General features: G+C 45.1%; 1 protein-coding gene across 3 annotated transcripts in view; it reads left to right on the top strand.

Moving 5' to 3' along the window:
- The window catches only part of ZFC3H1 (zinc finger C3H1-type containing), a 46,843-nt gene extending 38,826 nt beyond the window's left edge, over positions 1–8,017 (top strand). Inside the window, exons 29-36 of one of the 3 annotated variants that reach the window (XR_008489507.1) lie at positions 936–1,040; positions 1,142–1,307; positions 2,026–2,126; positions 4,137–4,238; positions 4,833–4,872; positions 7,013–7,075; positions 7,202–7,573; positions 7,822–8,017. Coding sequence is in view for 1 of the 3 variants with exons in the window: in XM_054399963.1 (XP_054255938.1) it covers positions 936–1,040; positions 1,142–1,307; positions 2,026–2,126; positions 4,137–4,238; positions 4,833–4,872; positions 7,013–7,075; positions 7,202–7,339 (715 nt within the window). In the remaining 2 variants the exon portion in view is untranslated. Of the gene's footprint in view, positions 1–935; positions 1,041–1,141; positions 1,308–2,025; positions 2,127–4,136; positions 4,239–4,832; positions 4,873–6,658; positions 6,845–7,012; positions 7,076–7,201 lie in introns of those variants that run through there. The other 2 variants (XR_008489508.1, XM_054399963.1) reach the window with 2 other exon arrangements.
- The last annotated feature ends 18,503 nt before the right edge of the window (positions 8,018–26,520 follow it).

Genomic DNA, 26,520 nt, shown 5'->3' with positions numbered 1-26,520 from the left:
GTTCAAGAGACTATAAGGGTTGCAACTAGCCACAGACTCCTCCATAGCAAAGCAATAGAGCAGTGTTCTTTTTCTCTGCAAGAAATTGCCAAAGTGACAGATCCTTGTCACATATACACAGTCTTGCTTTGTTTCTTCCACAATTGCATGTGATAGCAGCAGTTCTGTAGCAAGGTATCAACATCAGCCTGAGCATATCTTGCATTTCTGTAGCCTTCCTCTTCATCGGTTTCATTTTTCCTCTTATGACTTACTGGAAGTCTTACTTTTTTTTTTTTTTCCCCACTGTTGCTTTACTCTTTGAAATAAGCTTTATTCACAGAATCTTTGTCAAAAAAGGTTTACTTTTGCGTTTGGTGAGGTCCTTTTTGTTGGTCTGCCCAACAGCTATGGGACAAAAGTAAGGAGTTTCTGGAATATTCTTTCAGGTTAGTGGTTTTGTTTTGTTTGGTGTGGGGTTTTTTGTTTGTTTGTGGTTGTTTGTTTGGTTTGGTTTGGTTTGGTTTGGTTTTGTTGCTGCAGTCCAAGACCATTTCTCAAGTGGATTTAATCGGACTGAAATTTGTTGCTGTGGAACTCTCTCCAAACAGAAGCTCAAGGCTTGTCTTCATTCTTGTAGCATCAGACCATCCCTGTTGAAAGGATTAGTGAAATGGGTCTTTGCAAGAGTAAAAGACAATTTATAATATTGAATTTCTGTTTAATAATTGCATTCTAAAATCCCTGGTTTCTATATCAATTCCTTATGACCTGCAGCTCAGACATACCCATTTTAGTGAGTTGACTGATAAATGAATCCATAATGTTGCTGAGCTGAAAACACTGTTTTTTCTAGCATCTCAGAGTGAGAAATTCTTCATTGCTTATTACTCTTAAGGTGTTAAGAACGTGCATTGTTTATGAGACACAACACTTCTATCTCTTAATGCAAACAGTTTGTGCCAGTCCCTTCAAGCAAGTGTCGGGGAAGCACTGGATGCTTACGAAGCAGCTCTGGGGGCCGTGATGCAGCAAGACATTGTTCAGAATATCTGGCTGGAGTAAGTTCTTAAGGCAGGAAAGTAAATTAATCTGAAAACTGAGTGAAGCCTACCAGAACCATCTTTTTTTTCTTCTTCTTTTTGTGTTCTTTTTCTTCCAGTTACCTTGTTTTTATCAATAGCAAAGTTGTTGGATCCAACAACAAAGTTCAAGAATTCAAGCTTTTTACTGACCTAGTGAACAGATGTCTGGTTACAGTCCCCACACGATACCCAATTCCTTTTAGTACTGCTGATTATTGGACCAATTATGAGTTTCATAATAAGGTAAAAATGTGTCTGTGGACAGTTTTAATTCAACAGGCTGACCTTTCAGCAGGTACCTCTAATTTACTCGTTCAAGTACAGCAACATTGAGAATAAGGAATGAGAAAAACAAGCAAGTGTCTGAGGAGAGTAGTGTTGTGAGCAGAAGACAATCTAGCAGTGACCTTTTGAATAAAGGATGTGCAAGGCAAAGAGAAGCTTTTATGATGGCCTGCTGTACTACTGTGAATATTGCTGTTAGTGACAAACTTGACTAGAGAAAAAGAGAAACTGTGTACTGGAGGGAGGAGATGGCTGAGCAAGAGGGGCCTGCAGGGCTGTAACACTGGCAGATGGAAACGGTATTTAAGTTGTCAGTCCTGATCCTAGAAATTACAGTGGTTAAAAATCAGAAGAAATAAAGTAGGAGTGAAAACAAGTGAAGCACTTAGACTGAATAAAGCTTATAGAAAACCTGGGCCTGGTTTGTTAACATCAGTGCATTTCTCTTTGCTCACTAAATGCAGGCTAAAAGGGCTAAAATGTGCCCTTAGCTACTTGACATTAACTTTTTGTTATGCAAATTGTTTTTTACACACTTGAGGGATAGTTTTTAGTTGATGAAGTTTGTAGATGGTAACTGACTTTAGTCATAACACTCCTAGTTTGTCTTTCCATCATTCTTAGCAAAATGAGACAGCTATAAAGTGGATTAATGTTTATAATTCAAATTCTACAGGTAATTCTTTTTTATTTGAGCTGCATTCCAAAATCCCAACATTCCAAAACCTTGGAACGGTTTTGTTCTACCATGCCTGCTAATCCTGGACTTGCACTGAGGTATGTACAAATACTTGTAATCAAGACAAACACCTGACTGACATAGCTCCTGAGGTGTTTTTTGCAAGACCTGCATAGTTAGCTTTCTACCACCAAAGTAAAAAACTCTTCCTGTATTGTTGCATGTGGCTTGAGGCATATTGTGCCTTCTAATATCACCTCAGTTTTTCTTGAGGTATTTGAAGGGTTCTTGCCTATCTACAGAAAGGTTTAATTATCCAGGAGTACACTCTGCTTTGTACAGGAGTAAATGGTCAGAATGGCATTATGGAATGGGCTGGGTTGGAAGGGACCTCCAAAGGTCATCCAGTCCACCCCCCTCTGCAGTCAGCAGGGACATCCTCAGCTAGATCAGGTTGCCCAGAGCCCTGTTGAACCTCACCTTGAATATCTCTAGGGATGGGACCTCAACCACACCCCTCCCAGGCAACCTGTTCCAGTGTTCTGCCACCCTCATGGTGCAGAACTTGTTCCTAACATCCAATCTAAATATGCTCTGCTCTAGTTTGAAGCCATTGCCCCTCCTCATCCTGTGGGGGCCTTTGCAAACAGTCTCTCTCCATTTTCCTTGTAGAAGGCTGCTCTTAGGCCTGGGGACTCCTCTTCTCTAGGCTGAACACCCCCAGCTCCCTCAGCCTGTCCTTGTAGCAGAGCTGCTCCAACCCCCTCAGCATTTTCGTGGCCCTCCTCTGGACCTGCTCCATCAGGTCCATGTTCTTCCTATATTGAGGGCTCCAGAGCTGGATGCAGTACTGCAGGGGTCAAGGGTTCACAGAAATGTCAGATATATATTAAAAATCTCATTGTTGTTTAATGATCTGTTAAAATACAGGTCCAGCACAGTACAAATAAAAACGGACACACTAACATATAACAGTGCTCATCTTGGCTTTTATTTAGTAAAGAAACTATTCTTTATTTTGGAAAAAAAAAATCTTAGGGGAAACAAAGGCAGTTAGTGTAAGCATCACACAGATTCTTACCTGAAGAGTATTTCAAACTGGCTTAGAGTCCACATTTTACAGTATTCAGCTACTGAGTATTGTTATCAGTTAGAATAGTCCTCAGAACACTTGCTGTTCTAATCAGCTGTGACCTCAAGAATTCAAAGCAAGGCTTGAAATAAGTAGATGTGTCTGGGGATGTGGGGAGAGTATGATGCAGCTCTTCTGGCATGTGAAGTTGAATGGCTGCATTCTGAACCAAACTGTAATTCCGTCTAGGTGGAACTCACAGCTTCCTTAGGCAGTGTTGATACTACATGAAATGGGTGAGCAGAACTGACTGAATGAGGTCCCTAGCCACATGGCTATAAAACTAGTTAGTCTCCTTTCAAACATACAGCAACCTCGTGCATGCTAGAAGTGGATCTTGCAGTGTGCCAAGATGGCATTTTCTCTCCAATTTATCACTTCTTAATTATCCTCTGGGAGTGTCTTAACTGTTTTTGTTTTGTCATGAGAGCACAATCAGCCAATAGTTTAGAGAGTAGCTTGGGATGTTTTTCCTACAAGCAGCTCTTGGCTCAGATTAGCTAAAAGTTTAGTTAAAAGTTTGAAAAAGAGGAGACACCTCCTGGCTCTTTACAACTACCTGAAAGGAGGTTGTGGAGAGGTTGGTGCTGGTCTCTTCTCACAGGTAATTAGTGATAGAAGAAGAGGGAATGGCCTCAACCTTCCACTGGGTAGGCTTAGACTGGACAGTAGGAAACCTTTTTTGAGGGCAAGAGTGGTGAGGGACTGGAATGTGGTGGCCAGGGAGGTGGTGGAGTGCCCAAGCCTGGCTGTGTTTGAAGGTGGTTTGGCTGTGGTGCTTGGGGCTGTGGTTTAGGGGTGAGCCTTGTAGAGTAGGGTTGTGGGTTGGCCTTGGTGCTCCTGAGGGGCTTTGCCAACCTGAATGTTTCTGTGGTTGTGTGAAAAGGTGTTGTGTGTAACATGTCCATACCTTGGGGTTGGTTGTGTGTTCCCAGTGACTACAGCAGTGTTCTTCTCTCGTCAATCCCTTTTACAGACTGCTGCTGCAATACTGGGAGGAGAGCAATGTTCAGATTCTGAAACTGCAAGCCAAGATGTTTACATATAATATCCCAACATGCCTGGCCATCTGGAAAATGTAATGCAACAGTCATACATCTGTTTTCATAGCTATTGCTTTTGTTTAAGGTTTGCATCACAAAGGTAAATGTGAAATGTCCTTCCAGTTGGGCTTGTACTGGAAGTGTCTCTTCCATTAGCTTATTATCCAAGCAGTAGTGGTTTGGTACCACAGACAGAGATATTGTCATTTCTTGAAAATTAAATGGTATTTCCCTCTTGGGGAAACCTGTGGGGATGGATATTATGCAGAGAAATATGAATGATGTATTTACCAGTTGCCTTTTTAATTCAACTATTGACTTCTGTCTCCCCCTCTCTACCCTCCTCTTTATATATCACAATAGCAGTAATCTCCATTATCCAGTGATGCTGAACTGATCTTTTTCTTCAGTGTTTGTTCATAATGGGGAAACCACTGAAATGTCTTGCTCATGTAAGGTTGTTTTAAAAAAATGGCTACTTTTATCTTTTCCTTGTAGACTAACATAACTGGAAGTTAGTCAGTTTCTCCTCAAGGAATTTCTAATTCCATGCCACAGTCAGTATTCTGCCACTAATGGCATTTAAAACCATTCAAGAATAAATATTTGTATATATTTCTTTTCCTCAGAGCCATTGCTGCCGAATGCTTTCTAATGGGACAAAGAGAAGTAAGTCAACACAGCTTACTACAATGAGTAATTCTAACAGTGTGTAAAACCTCACACCTTTGCTTTCTCCAAAGCAAAGGTCATCTCTTAAACCCAAGATTTCTAGAGAGTTGAAGTACTCTACATAGAATGGATTATATCTTCATTGCCAAAGAGATTTCTCACACTTGAAGCCAATGCTTCTGTGTTTGTGTCATGAGTACTTGTGCAGAGTATTTGTGTGTATCCTCCCATTACTGGCATTCTCCCTTTTTTGGGGTTTTGTTTGTTTTTAACTGAAGGACGTTGCTAGCACTTAAAATACAGTAGGTGGGAGAAAAGATTTTTTTGAGCTGGGTCAGCATAGAGAGGCTTAGTTCCTGACCCCACCAAAGACATCAGATTGTTTGTTGTTTGGGTTTTTTGTTTTGTGGTTTTGTTTTTTTTTTGTTTTTTTTTTTTTTACTCCAGAAGTCACAAGCTTACACTGGTATTTCAGGGAGACAAACATTTTTTTTATCCCTTTATATACAAATACAAGAGGTATTTGGCACAGCAGCTGAGTCACTTTGCAGTTCAAACAGAAAGGATCTTCTTGGTATTGCTGCTGTCACCTTCAAAATATTTTTCTGCCTCTGGAAAGATGCTGTGTGTTGGGAGGGTCGTGAGGCCCTGGGTTTGTGACTCATCACTTGTTTGTGGTGTTCTGAGCTGCTTGTGTGCTGTATCTTGTGTCATTCTTGTAGGGCCTGATTTTCAGCATCCTTTTTGCTGTCATTAACCTTTCTTTTGGAACAGCGTTAAACCTTTAACTGATCTGTAATGGGCAGCATGGCTATTGTCAGACTCACATTTGAAATCTTCTCTTTTGTTACTGTCTCCTACAATGTTTAAAAAGAAACCCACCCGCTCCCTGCTCCATCCTCCCAAGCAGACAGTTATTTGCTTTGTAAGATCAAATAGTTCAAAGTCAGGAGATATCAAAGGCACAGTTGCCTCTTCAACCTTAATTCTGTCTCCATGTTGATGGTTTGGTGTAGTCTATAATTGGTCACAGATCCCTGCTTCAGTCATTGTATTAGATGGACTACATTTTAAAGCCCTGCCTGTAGTAATGCTGGTGACAATAAGATCCCTGCTTTGTTTGGTTAGAAAGATAGAAAAATACATTTGAAATGACTAAAAAAAGAGGGTCCTTAAAGAAAATGAACTAATTCCAATAAAAGCATATGGACAACATGGAAGCTGGATTACACCCAGAAGAAATCTTGTGGTTTTCTTCTGCAACCCCCTGACTAACTGTATGGTGTGGAGTTAAGTCACTTAAGTTGGCATACAAAGTGTAGTTGTTTGGTTTTTTTTGGTGGGGTAGGTCTTAGTTTGTGATGTGGTGAGCACTTAAGGCTGTTTACACAAATCAGTGGAGTGTTCCAGATAACTGGGTTTTCTAGTGAACAAGTAAGATATCACTTTAAAACTGATTTTGGATTTCCTGTTCCTGGAGAACCTGCCATTCCTTTTAGAGGTTATGTAAAGGTTTGCTAAAACTATAAAAATGGGCACAAGTATTTAAAATGCCAACAAACACTTCCCCTAATGACTCTGTGATTGAAGTTGGTGCATTAGATACCAGTAGTTGAAGGAAACCTGAGTAAATACTTCCCTTAAACATTTTGATCCTCTGTTTCCAACCACAAAATGGTAAACCCATTTGTTCTTTTCAGAGATGCATACTGATTGTTAAAGCACAGATAGGTAGATGTTGAAGGGAAAAAAAAAGCCTATGAAACAGTTATTTTCATTGCAGGGTTGAGCTGATATGCAATAAGCAAGACCTTGAGACTCCATATTGAGTGGTGACAGAAATACTCAGTAAGCTGCTTCATTCCCTGAGCGTGTTCCATCCTGTGCAATGAATGAGGCAAGAGTCTTGTGAAGAAAAAGAGAATGTCCACATGTAATTAATCATGTGCATACAAGGGTCAGAATTAAGGTCAGACATAAACTTGCCTTTGTTTTTTAGTAGCAGTTTAATGCTTGACTTTGAAACTTTTCTTTTAAGACCACATTTTAAAATTATTTCAAGTGTTTTGTGCTTCATATGGCTGGCTTTGAGTGCACCAAGCTGTGCTGAGTTTTAATACCTGTTTTTATTTTACAGGTCCATCATTTATATCAGAGAGCCCTTCAGAAGTTACCTCTATGTGCAACACTGTGGAAAGATGTAATGTTTTCTCTTTATGATTCAGTTTGAGGTTTCATTTAAATTTTTCTGCATATCCCATATCCATAGATGTGGTGATGCTCAAGCTCTGGCTAAATCTTATATCTACTTCCCCATCTCTTACAGCAACTCTTGTTTGAAGCATCAGGAGGAGGTAAAACTGATAACCTGAGAAAACTAGTTTCCAAGTGCCAAGAGGTTGGAGTCAGCCTAGATGAGCTTTTAAATTTAAACACTTACAGAACAGAAAGCAAGAATCACTGAACGCTGGGCACGGTCAGCCATAAGTCCTAATAAATGCCAAAATCAGTTGAATGGTTCTTCAGGCTGAGCCATGCCTAACATCTGCGTAAGGCAGATGAGTATTGCCGAGCGTGTCGAGTCTCCAATCTGCTTTCCTTCAACCTGGAAACAATGAACGTGACCCTCCTCTGGGAAAATGAACTCCCTGTCTGGCCTTGCTTCTGGGCCCTGCCAGATTCTGATAACGTCAGCTCCGTAAGTATGGTTAATCCAAATGACAGACATGAGTTTCTTTTTTTATGTGTTCTTTTCATTTTCTGTTGGTTTGGCTGTTCCTGAGTCACTTGACACTCTCGCTGATGCCTGAGAGATCTGTGTTTGGGATTAATTTTACTGGGCTGTGTTTACAGTACAAAGCAAAAGTAGTCCATTTTGGGGTTGTTTTGGGGTTTTTTTTCTTTCCTTTTTTTTTAAACCTTTTTTTTGAGACTTTTTCATTACAGGATTTAAAACAAAAGCAGCCGCTCTTAAGGGAAGTGTAACTGCCGTGGCCACAAGTATGCTTCTTGCACTTGAAGGCTCTAAGAGGGTTGCTTACTGCCCTTTTCTGCATTGGACTCACGGCAGAGACTATTAAAACTTGAAGATTAAAGAAACTATTGCAAATGCCAGTGCATCAGAACCTAAGAGTGGTCACTTATGTGCAATTTTTTTTGTAAAGAAATTTTAATTTATAATAAAGTTTAACAGTTTAAAGAAAGTTAGCACTGCTCTGGTTTGTATTGGGTGCACCCTCGTAGCATTGCAGGTGTTTTTACAGAGATATTTTCAATACAAGCTGACCTGTTGGGGGGGAAAAAAAAAACATTGTCTTTGGTTATTTTGATCAGAAGGGAGGCAAAGGTGGTTGAGCTACCTATTGACCAAGAGGGCCAATGGGATCCTGGGGTGCAGCAAGAAAAGTGTGGCCAGCAGGGCTGGGGAGGTTCTGCTCCCCCTCTGCTCTGCCCTGCTGAGACCACAGCTGCAATCCTGTGTCCAGTTTGGGGCTCCCCAGTTGAAGAGAGACAGAGACCTGCTGGAGAGAGTCCAAGGGAGAGGCAGGAGGATGCTTAGGGGACTTGAGCATCTCCCCTGGGAAGAGAGACTGAGAGCCCTGGGGCTGTTTAGTCTGGAGGAGAGAAGGCTGAGAGGGGATCTGATCAATGTCTCTCAAGAGCTGAGGGGTGGGGGTCAAGTGGAGGGGGCCAGGCTCTTTTGGGTGGTGCACAGCAATAAGCCAAGGACCAATGGAGACAAACTTGAACAGAGAAGGTTTCAGCTTAACATGAGGAGAAACTTCTTTCAAGTGAGGATGACAGAGCCCTGGAGCAGGCTGCCCAGAGAGATTGTGGAGTCTCCCTCTCTGGAGACTTTCCAAATCCTCCTGGATGCATTCCTGTGTGGACTCCCCTGGGTGATCCTGCTCTGGCAGGGGGGGTTGGACTCGATCTCTGGAGGTCCCTTCCAACCTCTAATCTACTGTCATACTCTGTGATATTGTGGTTGTAGAATAACTATATTTCGGTGGGATTTTTTTCCTTTGCTTGTCTCGGGTACACAGATGTTTGGCCCATAACCGCTCCTGTCAGCGGTACCACTTCAGTAACAAAGTGCACTGCCAGCATGTTTGCAGATGACACACAGCTGGGTGGAGTGGCTGACACAGGAGGGTTGTGCTGCCATTCAACCAGACTTAGGCTGAGAGTTGGGCTGGAAGTAATTGAATGAAATACCACAAGGGCAAGTGTAGTGTCTTGCACCTGAGAAAGAACCACCCCATGTACCAGTATAGGTTGGGGTCTGATGTGCTGGAGAGCAGTGAAAGGGAAAAGGACCTGGGGGTCCTAGTGGATGGGAGGTTGACCATGAGCCAGCAAAGTGCTTAGCTAGGAGCTGGTCCAGTGTTTCACTACCCTCATGATAAAAGAAATACCTTCCTTAAGTTCAGCCTAAACTTATCCTCTGACTTTAAAACTGATGCCCTCTTCTCCTCTAGCTACAGGTCTTGGTACAAAATAATTTGTCATTCTTGTAAGCTCTAATTCTTAACCCCACATCAGCTGGCAGTAGAAGCAATGACCACAACTTTAAATGCAGGAGGTTTTGGACGAAAGAAAACATTTTTATACTTTTAAGGTGAGCAAGCACAGGCTCAGCAGAAGGGTGAAGTCTCCCTCCTTCTAGACATTCAAAAGTTTTCTGGACAAGTCCTGGACAACCTGCCTCAAGGTGGCCCTGTCTGAGCATGGGGTTGGATCAGATGACCTCCAGGTGCCCCTTCCAGCTTCAAACATCCTCTGAAATAAAGAACCATGATTGTGTCATGTTCCTGCTGTACTGTAACTCTGTGTACTTTCCCCACCTTTGTCTCATCAGCCGCACCTGGCCCCTGCTTGCCTTCATGTGCCTTTAGTCAAGGGCAGAAAGCATGGAGCCAGGCCAGCAGGCTAAGTTCCTTCCTGCCATTGCTGCCTGAGACACAACTGAGCATGAGGTTGGTTGCACTTGGTTGGTTGTAAATGTCTCTCTTCCAGTGGTATCCTGGGGTGCATTAGAAGAACCCTCTGTTAGTTCTGCTCTTTTCAAGCCACTTTCTACGTTGCCTGGTTTTGGTTTTCCTTTGGTCCATGAAGAAGATCACCTTAAGGGTTTGGAAATTATCAAAATAGATTATGAAGCGGAGTAGGAGAAAATACCTGAATCTCAACAGACGTCATCTATCTGGGCTTCTCTACAGCCTTTGACACAGTGCCCCACACCATCCTTCTCTCTAAATGGGAGAGAGATGGATCTGATGGGTGGACTGTTCAGTGGATAAGGAATTGGTTGGATGACTGCATCCAAAAAGTAGTGCTCCATGACTGGATGTCCAGATGGAGAGCACTGACAAGTGGTGTGCTCCGGGAGTCCATGTTGGGACAAGTGCTGTTCAGTATCTTCATCAGTGCAACTGAGCGCACCCTCAGCAAGTTTGCAGATGATACCAAGCTGAGTGGTGCAGTTGATAAGACTGAAGGATGGGATGGGTGCCTTCCAGAGGGACCTGGGCAGGCAGCTGAGGAGAATCTCATGAGGTTCAATAAGGCAAAGTGTAAGTCCTGCACTTGGTCAGGGCAATCTCCAACACAGGCTGAGGGATGGTGAGATTGAGAGCAGCCCTGTAGCAAAGGCCTTGGGGCTGCTGGTAGATAAGCTGGACAGCAGCCAGCAATGGGCCCTTGTAGCCCAGAAGGCAAATGGCAGCCTGGACTGCATCAAAAGCAGTGTGGCCAGAGATGGAGAGAGGGGAACCTGCCACTGCTCTGGTGAAACCTCACCTGGAGTACTGTGTCCAGCTCTGGAGCCCTCAACATAGGTGTTGCTGTTTAGAGGCTCCAGGGCAAACCCCCTCCCCAGGACAGATTTCAGATTACCCTCGTCTTCCCCATCCCTCTTTCCCCACAGGGAAAAATAGGCAGGGGAAAGAAAAAGGGGTAGACACACAATGTACATGGAAATGGAAGTTAAAAAGGTAATTTTAACAAGAAAAAACAGGTTTTAAGGAAGGAGGCATATGTAGAGAAAACAAGGGAAGATATATACAGATATCTATACAACCCCATCACGGGTGGCCACGGATTCCCCCGGATGGCAATGGATTCTCTGGAGGTAGGCCCTGACACCGGGGGGTAGGCCGCACCGTGGGCAGCAGGCCTGAGTATGTCGTCAACAGCCCTTGGGCAAGGCAGGTCCAGAGACAAAGGCAGGAAATGAGAGAGCCAGACTGCAACTGCCCTCCCTTAAATAGAGGCAGGAAAGGGGAGGGGATACGCCTGATCTGGTACCTCTTACCTGGGGTCTGGTGACACCCCCCAGGGTCAGGTCACTCCCCTCTGCCCACTGGCTAGGCCTTAACCCACAGCAACAGGGAAGACATGGACCTGATGGAGCAGGTCTGGAAGGGGGCCACAAAGATTTATCAGAGAACTGGAACAGCTCTTCTACAAAGACAGGCTGTGAGAGGTGAAGCTGTTTGGTCTGGAGAAGAGAAGGCTCTGGGGAGACCTTATCGTGGCATAGTAATATCTGAAGGGGACCTCCAGGAAAGCTGGACAAGGACTGTTCAGAAAGGCTTGGAGCGATGGGACAAGGAGCAATGGTTTGAAACTAGAGCAAGGGTAGACTTTGGTTGGACATAGGGAGGGAGTTCTGCACAATGAAGGTAGTGAAATACTGGAACAGATTGCTCAGAGATGTAGTGGAGACCCTAGAGATTCCTGGAGACATTCAAGATCAAATTTGATGGGGTCCTGAGCAACCTGATCTAGTTAAAGATGTCCCTGCTCACTGCAGGGGTGCTGGGCAAGATGATCTTCCAATCTGATGTGTTCTATGATTCTAAGATTTGACCATCCAGGGGATGGATTTGTGTCCCCTGGAGTTCCAGAGTGCTCATGCATTGCATCTCCCCTTAAGCTGCTAGTTGGACCTTGGCTAAGCCCCCTTATCCCCAAGGATAATTTGAGCTCTTGTCCCATGAAATGCCAGTCAGAATTGCAGAGCAACCAGGTTTCTGTTTGATGTGACTAAATAACAAACTGATCACCCAAATGCATGTAGTGAGAAGATTCAGCTGAGGTTTGAGTGCATTGATCAGCTTTTGAGGATGATGAGCAGGCTTCTCCCTTGTGAACAGGGAACCACACTGAGACCCTCATTTCTCCCCAGTAGCAATGTTTCTTGGGTTTTCAAAGCTAAGGTTCCCAAGTGGTGGTCAGATGGGAAGACCCATTTCCCTTTGCAGTTTAATGTTGGCTGTCTCTGCTCACATCTCTGCTAGATGGCTTTCTGTGCTTTAACTTAGTCTTCCTTCCTTCCTTCCTTCCTTCCTTCCTTCCTACTTCCTTCCTTCCTTCCTTCCTTCCTTCCTTCCTTCCTTCCTTCCTTCCTTCCTTCCTTCCTTCTTCCTTCCTTCCTTCCTTCCTTCCTTCCTTCCTTCCTTCCTCCTTCCTTCCTTCCTTCCTTCCTTCCTTCCTTCCTTCCTTCCTTCCTCTTCCTTCCTTCCTTCCTTCCTTCCTTCCTTCCTTCCTTCCTTCCTTCCTTCTCCTTCCTTCCTTCCTTCCTTCCTTCCTTCCTTCCTTCCTTCTTCCTTCCTTCCTTCCTTCCTTCCTTCCTTCCTTCCTTCCTTCCTTCCTTCCTTCCTTCCTCCCTCCCTCCCTCCCTCCCTCCCCCTCCCTCCCTTCCTTCCTTCCTTCCTCCCTTCCTCCCTTCCTCCCTTCCTCCCTTCCTTCCTTCCTTCCTTCCCTCCCTTCCTCCCTCCCTCCTTCTGTTTTTTCCCCTGATAGCCATTAGCTTCCTGAACCATTGTGCAACAAACTGAACTCCATCACCTGGGGTGCATTGAGAGGAGTGTGTCCAGCAGATCAAGGGAGGTTCTCCTCCTCCTCAACTCTGCCCTGGTGAGACCACACCTGGAATATTGCATCTAGTTCTGGGCTCCCCAGTTCAGGAGGGACAGGGGACTGGAGGGTCCAACAGAGGGCTACAAGGATGGTTGAGGGACTGGAGCACTGCCTGGGGCTGTTTAGTCTAGAGAAGAGAAGACTTGAGAGGGGATTTAATAAATGTTCATAAATATTGAAGGACTGTCAAGAAGGAGGGGACAGGCTCTTCAGCTGCACCCTGTGATAGGACAAGGGGCAATGGATGGAAACTACAACACAGGAGGTTCCACGTCAACATGAGGAGGAACTTCTTCACTGTGAGGGTCCCAGAGCCCTGGAACAGGCTGCCCAGAGAGGTTGTGGAGTCTCCTTCTGTGGAGCCTTTCCAGCCCTGTCTGGATGTGTTGCTGTATGACCTGTGCTGGATTCTCTGGTCCCAACTCTGGCAGGGGGGTTGGACTGGAAGATCTCCAGAGGTCACTTCCAACCCCTAACATCCTGTGTGACCCTGTGACCTTGGTTTGAAGGACACCTGTGATTCACAGAAGATCACAGGCTTTTTTGCTGACAGTGATTTTGGTGGATCAGGGAGGATGTATGGCATTTATACTATTTAAGCAATCCAGCCCTTTTAACAAACTCCATGGAATCAAGCCAATTTACATTTCTTAAAGCCTAGCTTTCAGCATCTGGTTAAAGTAATTTATTTCCCTGGTGCTGGGAATCTCACAGGGGAAAACTTTGAATGATTTTGCTACATGCTGTGTCACATCTTGGTGGACATTGGTTGGACTTGATGATCTTGGAGGTCTCTTCCAACCTGGTTGGCTGATTCCGTGTGATCTCAGCATCTTTAGGATTGCAGAGACAGGGAGTTGAATGTAAGCATCTAAGTCTTGGCAGTACTTAGTTACAAGGGAACTACAGGGAGGCTGTGGATGCTTCCTCCCTGGGGGTGTTCAAGGCCAGGCTGGATGAGGCCTTGAGCAGCTGAGTCTAGTTGAGAGGTATCCCTGCCCATGGCAGCAGGGGTTGGAGTAGATGACCTGTGAGGTCCCTTCCAACCTGAGCCCTTCTGTGGAATGTGCATGTTGTATCCATTGAAGACTGTTAGCTGACTATCTCTACCTACTTTACCTAAGGTGTAAGCCATACTAGTTGTATCTGTATGCTGTAATGGGAGTGCAGTTGTAGCTGTGGCAGTGCTCCTGACTAACTTGACTAGAGTGCCAACAACAAGGTAGCAGCAGCGACTTTGATGTTTTTCAGCATCTTTCAAATCCTTTAGAAATTCAGTCAGTTACTGAGGTAGTTACAGTGGATGGGAACAGATGGAGCTGTAGCACAAGTGAGAAGTCCGGACCAAAGGTAGCAGCCGTCCTTACACATCCTGCTGCTTCACCTGAGCCTGGGGGTCATCCCAGCACCGGGATTAGGGAGCGGTCAGGAATGTGGTGAGAGCAGTGTCCCATAGGCGGCCACTGTTTGATGCCAGGGGAGATCTGTTGCTCTGAAGAACAGAGCAGGGCTGTTTCCTTATCTTTAAGGTGACTTAATGTTTGCATGGGACCCAAGATCAAAATTTGGCTTAAAAGAGGATATAGACGTTAACTGCTCCTCTCCTCTCCTCTCCTCTCCTCTTTTCCTCTCCTCTCCTCTTTTCCTCTCCTCTCCTCTTTTCCTCTCCTCTCCTCTTTTCCTCTCCTCTCCTCTCCTCTTTTCCTCTCCTCTCCTCTTTTCCTCTCCTCTCCTCTTTTCCTCTCCTCTCCTCTCCTCTCCTCTCCTCTCCTCTCCTCTCCTCTCCTCTCCTCTCCTCTCCTCTCCTCTCCTCTCCTCTCCTCTCCTCTTTTCCTCTCCTCTCCTCTTTTCCTCTCCTCTCCTCTTTTCCTCTCCTCTCCTCTCCTCTTTTCCTCTCCTCTCCTCTCCTCTTTTCCTCTCCTCTCCTCTCCTCTTTTCCTCTCCTCTCCTCTCCTCTTTTCCTCTCCTCTCCTCTTTTCCTCTCCTCTCCTCTTTTCCTCTCCTCTCCTCTTTTCCTCTCCTCTCCTCTTTTCCTCTCCTCTCCTCTTTTCCTCTCCTCTCCTCTTTTCCTCTCCTCTCCTCTTTTCCTCTCCTCTCTTTTCTTTCCTTTTCTTTTCTTTTCTCATACTGCTATTTGTGTTGTCCTAACTGAGTAGCAGATAAAGCAAAGAATGGCCTGTAACTGAAACTTAATCTTGTAAAATCCTTGGCAGGGAATTATCTTTATGTCTGTTTGCTCTCTGTTAATGGGAGCACAGAATCCAACTGTAAAGTTTGCAGTGCTGCACCTGGGGCTCTGGCTGAGTGGCTGTACCATGGCTCAGTAGAATCTTGACAAAGAGCAAACAGGAAGCAGCCTTTCAATGCTGACAGGAGGGCCTGGGCGAGCTGAAAATAATATAGAAATGCAGAGATGCAGTTCATAGAATCAGAGAATGGGCTGGGCTGGGAGAGACTTCCACAGCTCATCCAGTCCAACTCCCTCTGCAGTCAGCAGGGACATCCCCAACTAGATCAGGTTGCCCAGAGCCCTGTCCAACCTCACCTTGAATATCTCCAGGGATGGGGTCTCAATGCACCCCACCCCACCCTGGCAACCAGTTCCAGTGTTCCACTGCCCTCATGATAAAGAACTTATTCCTAACATCCAATCTAAATCTGGTCTTCACTAGTTTGAAGCCATTGTCCCTCATCCTGTCCCTTCAGGCCTTTGCAAACAGTCTCTCTCCATCCTTCCTGTAGCCCCTTCAGGTGCTGGCAGGCTGCTATTAGCTCACCCCAGAGAGACAGCTGAACACCCCCAGGTCCTTCAGCCTCTCCTCATAGCAGAAGTGCTCCAACCCCCTGATCATTTTCCTGACTCTTCTCTGGACCCTCTCCATCAGGTCCATGTCCTTCCTATATTGATGGCTCCAGACCTGTACACAGTACTCCAGGTGAGGTTTCACCAGAGCAGAGTCAAGTGGCAGAATCACCTCTCTGGCTCTGCTGGCCACACATTTTTGGATGCAGCCCAGGCTGCCATTGGCCTTCTGTACTGCAAGCTCACACTGCCTGCTCCTGTCCAGCTTCTCATCTGCCAGAATGCTCAAGTCCTTATCTCTGGGGATGCTTTCTATCTCCTCATCCCCAGCTTCAGTGTTGGGTTCAGTTCTCAGTGCCAGTGTACAGGAAAGACATTGAGGTCCTGGAGCGTGTCCAGAGAAACAGCACCAGGGCTAGTGAGGGGTTTGGAGGCTTTGGAGCTGGGGTTGTTTAGTCTGGAGAAGAGAAGGCTAAGGGGAGCTCTTACTCTTCTACAGCTACCTGAAAGGTGGTTGTAGTGAAGCTGGTGTTGGTCTCTCCTCCCAGGTAACTAGTGAAAGATGACTCAGTGAACAGGAACTGGAAAAGCAGCTGTTTCACTGCAGCAGTGAGCACATGGTGGCACTAAGTGCCTGGCAAAACTAAACTGTCTCCAGCTGGCCCCAGCTGCCTGTGACCTCACATCTGCACCTCTGATGGAAGAGGCAGAAGCCTGAGTATTGCATGGCAAGACAAAGTAAGAAATCTGTGTTTCCAAGAGGATGTCTGGGAATACTCTCTTAGCAAGTGTCTTCCTCCTTCTGTCATCTGTCATAAGAATCCTGCTTCTGGTCATATTACACCCACAAATGCCCTGGGGCAAGCTTTTCCTCTAGTGCTTTCTTGTGCTTCCCTTGCAAGCCAGCCCAGGGCACATTCCTGCTACTTTATTAAAAGCTCTTTGACATAGTTATCAAAATCCATGCTCACATTAAAGAAACCCAAAGAGTAGGTTTTTTAAAAGGTGGTGGCTTCATTTTCAGCCTTCTTCAGACTCTTTGAATGGCTGGTTAGCATCACACTGGCAGCCTAAACTTCTGAGCCATAAAATGGGAAGCTTTTAAATTTTTTCCTTATGACAGAGGTATTTGGGAGGGGGGGAGGGGTAGAAAAATCTGAGTGACATGAAGGGAGCTTTAAGGAGGAACTGGAGCTGAACAATCTTTTTCTAATTATCCTAACAGAGTGCCATTATCAGAAATGCTCTGTGCTCCACTGGGAAAGAAAGTTATGCTAATAGGAAACAAAGATAGTTGAGCCTTTGTAGATCAAAGCACTTTTATGATGCTGCTGTCATTATGAAAGGCTTTTGGTGTAAGAATGGTACTTAAGTGGACAATGGCTCCATTGTTTGCCATTTATTTACCTTCTAAGAAAACCCAACAAACCAGCCCTAGTGTATGGCTTATGAAGGCTCAGGTTTCATGAGAAATGTTTCACTGCACCATAAAGCAACAGTTTTTAGGACTATGCTGTAGTTTGCTGCCTGTCCATGTGAAAAGTTCCACTGTGCAGAAAAGGAATATCTGGTATGGAAACAAAAATTTGCTGAAAATTCACTTAAGTGCAGAAGGTTGTTGCAAAACCTCTGAGTTCCACACTGGAAAGGCCTGTGGCCTCTCCTACCTGGTCTTTCCCTTTCTCTGTAGCCTTACTTGCACCCAGAAATTGACTCTGAGTGCTTCCAAGCAGCCTTTTCCCTTTTCTATTTCTGCAGCACTTAGAGGAGTGAGATGCAGGTCTGTGATCAAAGCTCCCAAGTACTCTCCTAACAGAGATAATAATAAAAGCAGAGGGAGATCAATACTGAGAACAGTTCACCTATGGCTCACAAAATTGATTTCTTACTGCTGTAAAACCCTCTGAGGAGGGAAAAAAGTACTTAAGGAGCTGGAAAGGCCTGTGTAGATCAGCAGTGTTGGGTAAAGAGTAGTGTCAAGAGGAAAGGCAGAGAGAATGTTTTTCAAGGGTAAGCCTTCAGTCCTTGTAGGTAGAAAAGCAGTGTTCAGGGACAGAAGTCAGTAATTGATACTGGTCACTTACTTTGACCTGTGTTTCGGTTCTGTACAAGCTGGTGTCACCAATTCCTATTGAAGTGGAGCCAATAGAAGAACAAAAAAAAAAAAAAGAATTTGAATTTTGAATAGCTTCTTAATTCACCAAGTCTGACACTTGATGAACACAGTAAACAGAGGGATTTATTTTTTGGTTTGTTTTCTACCCATCATGGAATGTCAGGGGTTGAAGGGATCTCCAGAGATCATCCAGTCCAACCCCCCTGCCAGAGCAGCATCACCCAGGGGAGTTCATACAGAAATACATCCAGGTGGGGTTGGAAAGTCTCCAGAGAAGGAGACTCCACAATCTCTCTGGGTAGCCTGCTCCAGGGTTCCAACACCCTCACAGTAAAGAAGTTTCTCCTCATGTTGAGGTGGACCTTCCTGTGTTCAAGCTTGTATCCATTATTCCTTGTTCTATTACCAGGTACCACTGAAAAGAGCCTGGCCCCTTCCTCTTGGCATCCACCCCTCAGATATTTATAGACATTAATATGATCCCCTCTCAGCCTTCCCAGATTTCTCAGTCTCTCTTCATAGGAGAGATGCTCAAATCCCCTAAGCATCCTCCTGGCTCTCCCTTGGACTCTCTCCAGCAGGTCTCTGTCTCTCTTGAACTTGGGAGCCCCAAACTGGACACAGTCTTGCAGCTGTGGTCTCAGCAGAGCAGAGTAGTGGGGGACAAGAACCTCCCTGACCCTCTGGGCCACATTTTCCTTGCTGCATTCCAGGATCCCGTTGTCCTTCTTGAAGATTAGGAAGAAATTCTTTACAGAGAGGGTATTGAGACACTGGAACAGGTTGCCCAGGGAGGTTGTGAATGCTTTTTCCCTGGAGGTGTTCAAGGCTAGGTTGGATGAAGCCTTGAGTGACCTGGTCTAGGGGACCATGGTGGGGGGTTTGGAACTAGGTGATCATTAAGGTCCCTCCCAACTTAAACTCTTCTATGAGTCTGGAGTTTATTTTTATAGTTCACAAGAAAGAGACCTAGGAGGATTTCACAGAAGGCTGTGGTACCTCCTACATGTGATGAAACCTCTGTTTCTAGCAGAACAGTCTCCCCTGTGAGGTTTTCCTTAGAAGCCCAGGAGAGGTCATTCCTCCAGGAAAAGGTGAGCTCCTAAACTGGAAATGCTCATAACTGGAATGACCTCTAGGGATAGTCCTGAGAAGCTGCTGTTGTGCATGGAACCAACTGAATTAATTACTGCAGACTCCTGTCAAAACAGTGACCGCATATCAAGAATGATACCAGCTGAAAAAGATGTTTGAAACTTCCATTAGCTGTTGGTTTTGGAATCCTGAGACTTCCAAGGCCATTTGGAGAAGACTGTTGGTATGTGTATGCACACTACTGGGTGGAAGTCTTTAGCTTCCCAGATGGGCAGCTTTGTCCCTTGTTAAGGAAGCATATTTTTCACTTGACAAGTAGAAAATGTTGGCACCTGTGAAAAGATTAAATGGAGACTTTGAGTGGACTCTTTGTCTGCAGCTGAGGTTTTGGAAACCCTGGCTGTGGGCCAGCTCTCAAGAGGAATAGTCTTAATGTTTGTTTTTCCCTATGTCTGAGATGGGATCCTCAGATAATTTTGACAATGGCACAACAAATTGTTTTATGGAGGGAACAGGCTCATATTTCCTATGCCTCCAGAGCCACTAGAGCACAAGTCTGTGGTTCTCATTATGCTCTCAGCGTTGATGCTGCCTTTGCTTTCCAGGATGCCTGCAAGCATTAGGTATCACACATGGAATTCCTTCTACTTCACTTATTAACAGGAGTAAATTTACATTTTCTGATCTCATGTAGCTGGGACTCTGCTCAAGCAATGACAGGCAATGAGATGAATCAATTTCCTTAGTTTAGATAGTGTACAATAACACCCACATTAGCATCATCATCATCAGGAACTTTGCTGATGGTACAAAACTGGGGGGAGGGGCGGGGGGGGGAGTGGCTGACACACCAGAGGATGTGCTGCCATTCAGTGTGACCTGGACTGGCTGGAGAATTGGGCAGAGGTGAACCTCATGAAGTTCACCAAGGGCAAGTGTGGAGCCTTGCTCCTGTGCAGGAATAACCCCATGCACCCATGCTGATTAGGGGCTGAGCTGCTGGGAAGCAGAGAAGGACGTGGGAGTGCTGGTGGACAAGATCACTGTGAGCCAGCAATGTGCCCTCATGGCCAAGAAGGCCAACAGTATTCTGGGGTGCATTGAGAACTGTGTGGGCAGCAGGTGAAGAGAGGTTCTTGTCACCACCTGCTCTGCCATAGTGAGGATGCACCTGGAGTACTGTGCCCAGTTCGGGGCTCCCCAGTTCAAGAGGGTCAGGGATCTAACAGATTTCAACAGAGTCCAACAAGGATGATTAGGGGACTGAAGCATCTTTCTTCTGAGGAGAGGCTGAGAGACCTGAGGCTATTTAGTCTGGGAATGAGAAGACTGAGGGTGAATCTTATAAATGCACAGAAATAACTAAAAGGTGGAGGTCATGAGGACAGGGCTGGGCTCTTCTCAGTGCTGACCCTGATAGGACAAGGAGCAACGGACACAAACTAGAACACAGGAGGCTTCTCTTGAACTTAAGGAGAAAATTCTTTACTTTGAGGGTGATGGAGCCCTGGAGCAGGCTGTCCAGTGAGGTGTGGAGTCTCTGCCTCTAAGGACTTTCAAAACCCATTGGGATGTGTTCCTGAGCAACTTGATCTAGGGCAACCTGTGTTAGCAGGGGGATTGGATTAGATGCTCTCCAGAGGTCCTTTCCAAGCCCATTCTATGATTATTTTTTACACTAAGGTTGTTGCAGAGTGACAGATGTGTCCCTTGCTTGGCACATGTTATGGAGGGAGAACATGAGGTGCTAATTGTGGGTGGTGGAGATGCTGGTCCATTCTTTGCTGGCAGAAGCAGTGCAGCTTTGCTGGAATTTTAGAGCTATGTTCTCCTACAGCATCTGAGCAGCTGCAGAATTACTGTGGCTCATGGACCTGGAAAATATTTTCTAGCACTGATGTTGCTGCTGTGATCCTAATTCTGGTCTTTTGCTGTTATCTTCTCATATTCACGTCCTTACTCTGCTGTCTCTTTGTTGTCTTCCAGTGTTTTCCTGAAGGAAAAACATTAACTTTGCTAAAAGCATTTTCAATTATTTGAGCCTTTCTTAAGTGGTTGAGTAATGAAGCTTTTCAGGAAGACCTGAACTTTCAGCAGCCTAAACTGATTACAGAGAAATGTCTGATTATGAGGTCATTGTTTCAGTGTTTCATACAATAGTCTGAGGAAATAAGTGGTGCCCAGGACTGTAAAGCTGAGATTCCTGTTACAGACCATATGGAAAGAGAGGAGACCATCAGTGTCTATCAATATCTGAGGGGTGGGAGTCAAGTGGAGGGGGCCAGGCTCTTTTGGGTGGTGCACAGCAATAAGACAAGGAACAATGGAGACAAACTGGACACAGCAATAAGACAAGGAACAATGGGGACAAACTGAAGGTTTCAACTCAACATGAGGAGAAACTTCTTTCCAGTGGTGGTGACCGAGGCCTGGAGCAGGCTGCCCAGAGAGGTTGTGGAGTCTCCTTCTCTGGAGACTTTCAAACCCAGCTGGATGCATTCCTGTGCAGGCTCCCCTGGGTAATGCTGCTCTGGCAGGGGCGTTGGACTTGATCTCTGGAGGTCCCTTCTAACCTTTGATGCACTGTGCTACTGTGATCCTGTGAAAGGAAATGCTTTGATACTTTGTGTAGAGCCAACTTCCTTACTGTCCAGTCTATGTAGGCCACTAAGGCAGAAAGCAAACAGCAAGGACTGTGCAAGTGGTCAGTCTAAATCTGACATCAAGAATGAACACCATATGACTCAGGGATCTCCCCCAGTTTGGGCTCGAGGTCTGAAGCCACGTGTCAGTCTCCCATGCAGTGTCACTTTCCTGCAGTGTCACTCTCTCATGCTGTTCTGCTGATGGCTGGTAGGGCTTGGCCTTCACTCCCATCTGTTTTCCTTGCAGCTGATCTCACCTGCTTCATGGATTTCACTTGTGTCCCTGACTAGTTCTTTCCCTTTGGCCTCTCATGTGTGTGCAGTTGCCCTGAGGACTGAGTTCCCAGACAAAACTCAAGAATGGATCTGGTGAGAGGTGAGCAGGTGGCATCGCATGAGCCTGTAGCGACCTCTCCTTCAGTTGTTACTGCAGCTCTGTGGCCTGAGTGCTTCACGGGAGATGTCACTGATTCTCTCAGCAGCTCCTCACCAGCCCTGTTCTCCAGGCCCTTCAACAGCTTTATTCCCTTTTTTGGATCTACTCTAGCACTTCAGTGTTTAGTGGTGGACTTAGCAGTGTTAGCTTTATGGTTGGACTCAATGATCTTAGAGGTCTGTTCCAACTAATACCTTTCTCATCCCCATTCAGTACTGCTTCTGTCCCACCTCGTTAAGACTATTCTGAAAGAGTCCAATGCTAAGCCACAAAGATAATGAAGGGAGAGAGCCTGAGGGAGCTGGGACTCTTTAGCTTAGAGAGGAGGAGACTGAGGGATGACTTCATTAGTGTTTATAAAGATGTGAAGGAAGGGTGAATGTCAGGACAATGGAGCCAGGCTCTGCTGGGTGATGCACAAGGCACAATTGGTGCAAGCTGGAGAAGAGGAGGTTCCACTTAAACTTGATTCAAACTTCTTCCCTGTGAGGGTTACAGAGCACTGGAACAGGCTGCCCAGGGTGGGGTTATGGAGTCTTCTTCTCTGGAGATATTCAAGAGCCACCTGGATGTGTTCCTGTGTGATCTGCTCTAGGTGCTCTTGCTCTGGCAGCGGGGTTGGACTGGATTAGCCTTTCAGGTCCCCTAACATTCTGTGATTCTGTGAGACTCATGTACCAAAATTACTTCTTCTCCACTGGCCCTTCTGGTTGAAAAGACCTGATCCACTCTAGCCTCCTCATGTATGCTTAGAACCTGCACAATCCCTGCTAAAACCAACTGACATCTAGGGTCAGGGAACTTGCTTTTTTTTTTTTTTTTTTTTTTTAAATCTTTGTAATTTGCTACTTACCATAGGGAGTGAATTCCTGACTCAACAACTGCCTTCTCAGAGTTTTTACCTCATTGGTATTTTGCCTCTTTCTTTCAGGTACTTCAGGGAAATTACCTTCAGTCAAAATCTCTGAAAACCCAAGCACATAGAATGGCTCCGTGCTGCTGTGCCTCCCACAGGAAGGCAGCCACTGTCTTACCTTTCCTTCAGGACTGTGCTTAGCTGCTGCCTGTCTTTAATTCATCTGTGTGGAAGCACAGTGGCCAGCAGGAACAGGGAGGTGATCATCCCTTTGTACTCAGCACTGGTGAGGCCACACCTTCAGTGTTGTGTTTAGTTCTGGAACTGTAGGAAGGACACTATAGGAAGGACATAGAAGTGCTGGAGTGTGTCCAGAGAAGGGCAATGAGGCTGGAGAAGGGCCTGGAGCACCTGGGCTATGAGGAGGGGCTGAGGGAGCTGGGGGTGTTCAGGATGGAGAAGAAGAGGCTGAGAGGAGACCTCATTGCTCTCTACAGCTCTCTGAAGGGAGGTTGGAGCAAGGAGGGGGCAGCCTCTGCTCCTTGGTGGCAAGGGACAGGACCAGAGGAAATGGTTTCAAGCTGCACCAGGGCAGGTTCAGGCTGGATGCTAGGAAATATTTCTTCCCAGAGAGGGCTCTCAGACATTGGAATGGTCTGCCCAGGGCAGTGCTGAAGTCACCATCCCTGGGGGTGTGCAAGCAGTGTGTGGAGCTGATGCTTAGGGACATGGTTTGGTGTTGGTCCTTCAGGGCTGGGTTGAGGGATGGACTGGATGAGCTTGGAGGTCTCTTCCAACTAGATAGATTCTGTGACACTATGAAATGAAATGCTACTCTCTGTTTTGTTTTGTTTTGCTCCATGTACACTAATGAGAGGATGCAATCTGGAATTTCTACTTTGCCAAGAACTGTGGACATCTAGGGAGGTCAGGGCAAGTGTTACAGTAACTGGAGAAGAATTAATGGAGGGTGTGTGCCAGTTTGTGAGGTGTCAGGCTCCCATTAACTGCTCTTTCCTGTGTGGTCACATTTTATTACACATTCCATATGTCTGGCACACTGATAGAAAAGAAAGCACCTCACCTATTTACAATCACTACACATTTACATTATATTATTTACAGATAATGAATTTAGTAATACATATGAGCAGAAAATAGAGCAAATATCAATATGAAACTGTACAGGGCTTAATCTCCCATCCTTTACTGTTGTCTTGCACTGTAGTAATAAATACAGCTCTATATTTACACATTTCACTTAAAAAAAATCTATCAAATTAATCTGAACCATTTCAAGTTTCAAATATCTGATCAAAATATTTCAAACATGCTTACAAAATTAAGACACAAAAGCCTGTAGGGCTTCCTGCAAGCTAAAAAAAGTTCCCATAAAAGAAGCCTTTCTTTACCTAGGCTTTAGAACTATTATTTTGCTTCTCAAATCACTTTGCAGACTTTTTCAAATACAGCAAGCTGAAAGGAATCTGCCTGACATTGAGCAGTGCAGCAGAGATGCAAATTCAAGAGTAAGAATTCAAGAGCTCAATTCAAGCTAAGTAAACATCTCATAGGTGTTGTGCAACGGATGACTGAAGCTGTTTAATCCAAAGTGGTTTCAGGCACTGTTCTCCAGCTGTATGCTGCACTGCTTCAAAAGCCACAAGGGACAGAGGATCAAGATAAGTACTCAGCTGACTTTGGGCAGCATTGGTTCATTTTTTGTTGTTTTTCTGAAGGATGAACATGTCAGCCAAAGTCAGCTGATGCCATCTATAACTGCAAAACAGTGTGGCTGGACAAGAAACTCAAGGTATATCCATTGGTGGCAAAAAGGTCTTCATTGCGAACATCCAGAAGTCATTCTTTGAGTCCCAGAAGTTTTATATCAGATGAACAACAGAGATCATCTGTGACTGATTATCTTAATTATTGGGTTAGCCTGACCTTGGTAATGTTAAAAAATTAGCCTCCTTCACCTGGAGGTTGAATGGCCATTAGCTGAGCAGTGAGTACTTGCGGCTATTAAATGTCACTCCTCAGGGAGCTATTTTTAACAACAACAAAAGCAAACCTGTGAACTGTGTTTGAAATGATCAGCTCCTTCAGGCAAAAGCTGCCAGCTCTGAGAAAAGAATACCAGCATAGCCCCTGGTGGCTTGGCCAAGGTCAAAGACTGATGCTCTAAGGAAGTGAAGGTGGCTCTGTTGTCTGAGATGTTTTGGCAGTAGATTTGGCAAAGCACTGAAGTCTCTTCTCTCTTAACTTGGATGCTTCTGATGTGTTCTGATACATGCTTTGATTCAGCAAAGTCTTAACAGACTTAAAGCCAGAGGGGAACTTTGTTAATTTAATCCAATTTTTTTCCTCAACTCAAGCCACCTGAAGTCCCTGAATTCCAATAGCTGCTCCAATGCTGCTTTTCGGCAATATCAAAACTGAATGTAGAGATGTTTAATGACAGACCATCACTGGCAACAATTTGTACCTTTATTTCCATGCTGCATATCCCTAATGACAACTTCCAGTTGGGCTTATCAGATTGTTCTCCTCTTGAGTGAGTCTTCTCTCAAGCTTCTGTTTCCCAGAAGCAGCTACTTATAAACTGTATCCTTTTCAATGTCACAATTATCTTCACAGCCAAGGAACGCAAGAACTGTTTGAAACATCCCAGTAGTGCTAAGCACACAGATCATACAACCTCTTCACTCCTACTTGATGCTGCCTTGGCTAAGGACATTTGCCATCCTTAGCCAAAAGGACACAGTGATCTCTGAATCTTCGACTGGTGATCTTGAACCAGAAGCTTTCCACAATCAGTTTCTCACAGGACAGAGGTCATGCCATGGGCAGGAATACAGATTTTGCTCGTAAACAAATTGCCTTAAGTGCATGTTTCTATGTGAGTGTCTTTGGTGCCCTTGGATTGCCCTCAGCATTCCAGTCTCTTTGTATTTGTGACTCTCTATGTAGTATCTTTCACCTTCAAATTCTATGAACCTTCTGCCAACTTCAGCAGCAGTAATTCTGGAAGTAATTCCACTGGCACAGTAGCCATTCAGGACCAACCTCTGCAGAACCTCACTAGTGAAATATCCATATGGCAATGACTTGCCATTTACAGTTCAAGTGCTAATTGAGGTTGATTAGCTTCTTTCACACCACACTGATCTTGTAGGTTTGGTTGACCACCAAAAATGTTTTGCCACATCAGATAACTTCTAAAAACCAACCTCAGTGCCAAATTATCAAATTGGCTTTATCAAGCATGGAACTATTCTGCAGAAGCCTTTAGGACTACTTTTCCATTTAGACACCTTGCTGAATGAGGGCCACACACAGGCACTTATGAAAATCATCATGGCACTGACCAACTGTTGCTAAACCCAAACGACAATAACCAGGTGAACCCCCTTGATCCCTGAAAACAACCTGTACCAGGTGATACTTGGAAAAAAAAAGAAAAGCTGACCACTTTACCATGGTATGTTGGCTATTAACCAACTGATGCCCTCTCTGAGTACTGCTACTTTAAAAAAGAGCAGCTGATACAAAGGGCACGAACCAGAAGAGCTTCCAGTTTCTCTCTCTATCCCAGCATTTCAACAGCAGGCTGAGAAGGCTCAAGGGTTGGATTTTCAGCCTGCTGCAGTTTCTGTGTGACAATGACTCAGAGGCACTCTCCAGCCTGTATGCACCACATCCATACTTACTTTTGGGGTTAAAAACCATTTGTAAACGTAGGTCTTTTCTGTGTGGCCACTGAGG

The sequence above is a fragment of the Indicator indicator genome, chromosome 3, assembly GCF_027791375.1.
Source record: "Indicator indicator isolate 239-I01 chromosome 3, UM_Iind_1.1, whole genome shotgun sequence".
NCBI lineage: Eukaryota > Metazoa > Chordata > Aves > Piciformes > Indicatoridae > Indicator > Indicator indicator.
This window is presented reverse-complemented; position numbering and strand designations above follow the sequence as displayed.